The 2,546-nt window shown below is 39.0% G+C and overlaps 1 protein-coding gene across 1 annotated transcript; it reads left to right on the forward strand.

The window, feature by feature from the left end:
* Nucleotides 1-296: 296 nt before the first annotated feature.
* LOC149774688 (uncharacterized) lies at nt 297-2,324 on the forward strand. The gene is made up of 2 exons (XM_089944975.1): nt 297-991; nt 1,141-2,324. The coding sequence occupies exons 1-2, from the start codon at nt 297-299 to the stop codon at nt 2,060-2,062; spliced, it is 1,617 nt and encodes a 538-aa protein (XP_089801101.1). The 3' UTR covers nt 2,063-2,324.
* The last annotated feature ends 222 nt before the right edge of the window (nt 2,325-2,546 follow it).

Consider the following 2,546-nt stretch of genomic DNA (forward strand, 5'->3'; position numbering starts at 1 on the left):
AACTTAGCAATAACTCACAGCGCTAAAATAAAATGGCAATCGCTTCCCATCCACAAGGACACTTTGTTCATCTTTTGAAGTGTACAATATGCCAGGATACGTTCAAAAGGCCCACAGTTCTGCCATGCGGACATACGTATTGTGCTTCATGTCTACAGTCACATATCAACAACAAGCTGACCCATAATGGTACACGACAGGCAAACTTTCCCTGTCCTGTGTGTAGGGCAAGCACAGCTCCACCTGATCCTACAATTGGCACTGATAAATGGGCAGAATTATTTCCCGTTAACAGTATGGCGGTATCTCTGTTGGATTTAAAAGTGAATATTCACCCAGGAAAACTCTGTGATCTGTGCTTCAAGGGAAAAAAAGAAACGCCTGCAGTATCTTTTTGTCGCGAATGTAAGAAATCCATGTGTGCTATGTGCCATGAGTACCACAATGACATTTCAGCGTGTAATAAAGGAAATATTCTGAGCTTAAATCGTGGAAACAAGTCGAATGACATACCACCAAACTTAGATTTCATAGAAATGTGCTACAAGCATTCAAACGAACGTATTAAATTCTTTTGCAGGGACCATAACACAATGTTTTGCAGCACCTGTGGGTTTCTGGAACATCGAAAATATGAGACAATCATCACGCTTGATGAAATGATAACAACTTTCTGTATATCCGTTGCGTCTAAAGAAGTGGAAACAAACTTAAAAATGTGTCATAACAATTTGAAGCAAGTGACGTTAGTTGCTACAGGAAATATCGATACACTTAATAAGGATAAAGTAACCATTACAACACAGATTCGTTCTCTCGTAGCTAAAATTGATGCCAAGCTGAAAAAATTTGAAAATGATCTAGCTTCCATAATGGATGCCAATCAGAAAACAGAGGAATTAAACTTACAATCCCAAAAAGCCAAAGTACTCAGTCTTCTGACCGAAAATGAAACGGATCTAATTCAGCTTGACCTTGTATTGACCCATGGGTCAGAGGTCAAGCAGATCATCGTGCTTCATAAGCTAAACCAGAATCAAGCGAGATACTTCCATAGAGTAGCAGAGTTTCAAAAAGATTTAACATGTGTTAGGATGACATTTAATGTGGATAAGACTTTGCAGGAACTGATAAATAAAGTGTGCACGCTTGGAACAATAAATATGCTCCGAAAAAAATTATTCTTTCCCAATGTCTAACGCAAACTACGTCTAAAACCATCGACAATGACCATGGTGGACCTTCGGCAACAATTCAGAACGATTTAAAAGTAAAGAAAATGTCAGAGGTTTATGTGAAAATAGCAGGTGACAAACATAGATGTTACATTACGGATATTGTACAGCTGCCCGGTTCAATCCTTTTTGTTGATCATGGGAATTCCAAAATAAAGATCTTCTCAAATAATTATAAGTACATGGATTGTTTGTCTCTTGAGGAGGACCCGTGGAGTGCATGTGCTATGTCCGATACAGAAGCAGCCGTCTCATTTCCTTACGGGAAAACTATTGATATATTGGACGTCACTGATAAAATACAAAGATCCAAAGAGATTAAAACAAAGCTGAGGTGTTGGGGATTAGCAGCATTGAGGGACAAACTGGTGATTTCCACGTGGACAGATCAAGACTGTATACTGATACTGGACAAGAAAGGGACTGAGATCAGAAGGATCTATTCCAACCACTATAATGGTCACCTACTCCTCCGTCCATCGCTTGTCACGACTAACATGTCCAAAGGAATTACATACGTACTGTATCATCCCGGAAATATAATTGTTGCCTACAATTCATCATGGAAGGTCTTATTCGCTTACACACATGAAGACATTGTTGGGCAAGGTGGCCTGGAAACTGACACAGAAGGAAACATCTATATATGTGGATCAAATTCAAGAGGTGTCCAGCAGGTTTCAGCAGATGGAACATTTATAAAGAAACTGATCCCAAAAATTAAACTGGGTACACTCCCACTGAGAATTAGATTATTTAAAAATTCCAGATTGTTCATGACGTACAGCCATTGCAATGTTATTGATGTGTACGATATGCATGGTTAGACACCTGAAAGAAAAACAGAACATGATAACTGTTACTGGAAAGTATCTGCGTCTGTACCTGTAGATATCAGTGACAAATACTGGTATTTTACTATGGGGCGATGTCGCATCTTAGTGGGTCGTTTTGGAGTGCTGATTGAATGCTTCCACTGACTTGGTGCTCATAATATTCTCCTCCAGGTGGTTCCACTGCACAACAGTTTTTATAACTAACACACACTTGAGGAAATAGCAAGATATCTACCATGCATTTTTTTAGAAACTATATAAATGTTGCATGAGGAAATTACAATGTAGAGCGCCATTCATTTATTAGATTTTTGTGGACTGTCCTCGAGTCGAACAAAACAGAAATGTTAGTGGGATGTCGAGTATCAGCCAAGGTATGTTTTATTCTTTTCATTTCTTGCGTAGGGAAACGAAGGCTTTTTAGTTGCTTGCAGCCTGTTAAAATTTGTTTCACACACGTGCACGCACACTACTT

Source organism: Sinohyriopsis cumingii, unplaced genomic scaffold (genome assembly GCF_028554795.1).
Source record: "Sinohyriopsis cumingii isolate HCF-2022 unplaced genomic scaffold, ASM2855479v2 utg000160l, whole genome shotgun sequence".
Lineage (NCBI taxonomy): Eukaryota > Metazoa > Mollusca > Bivalvia > Unionida > Unionidae > Sinohyriopsis > Sinohyriopsis cumingii.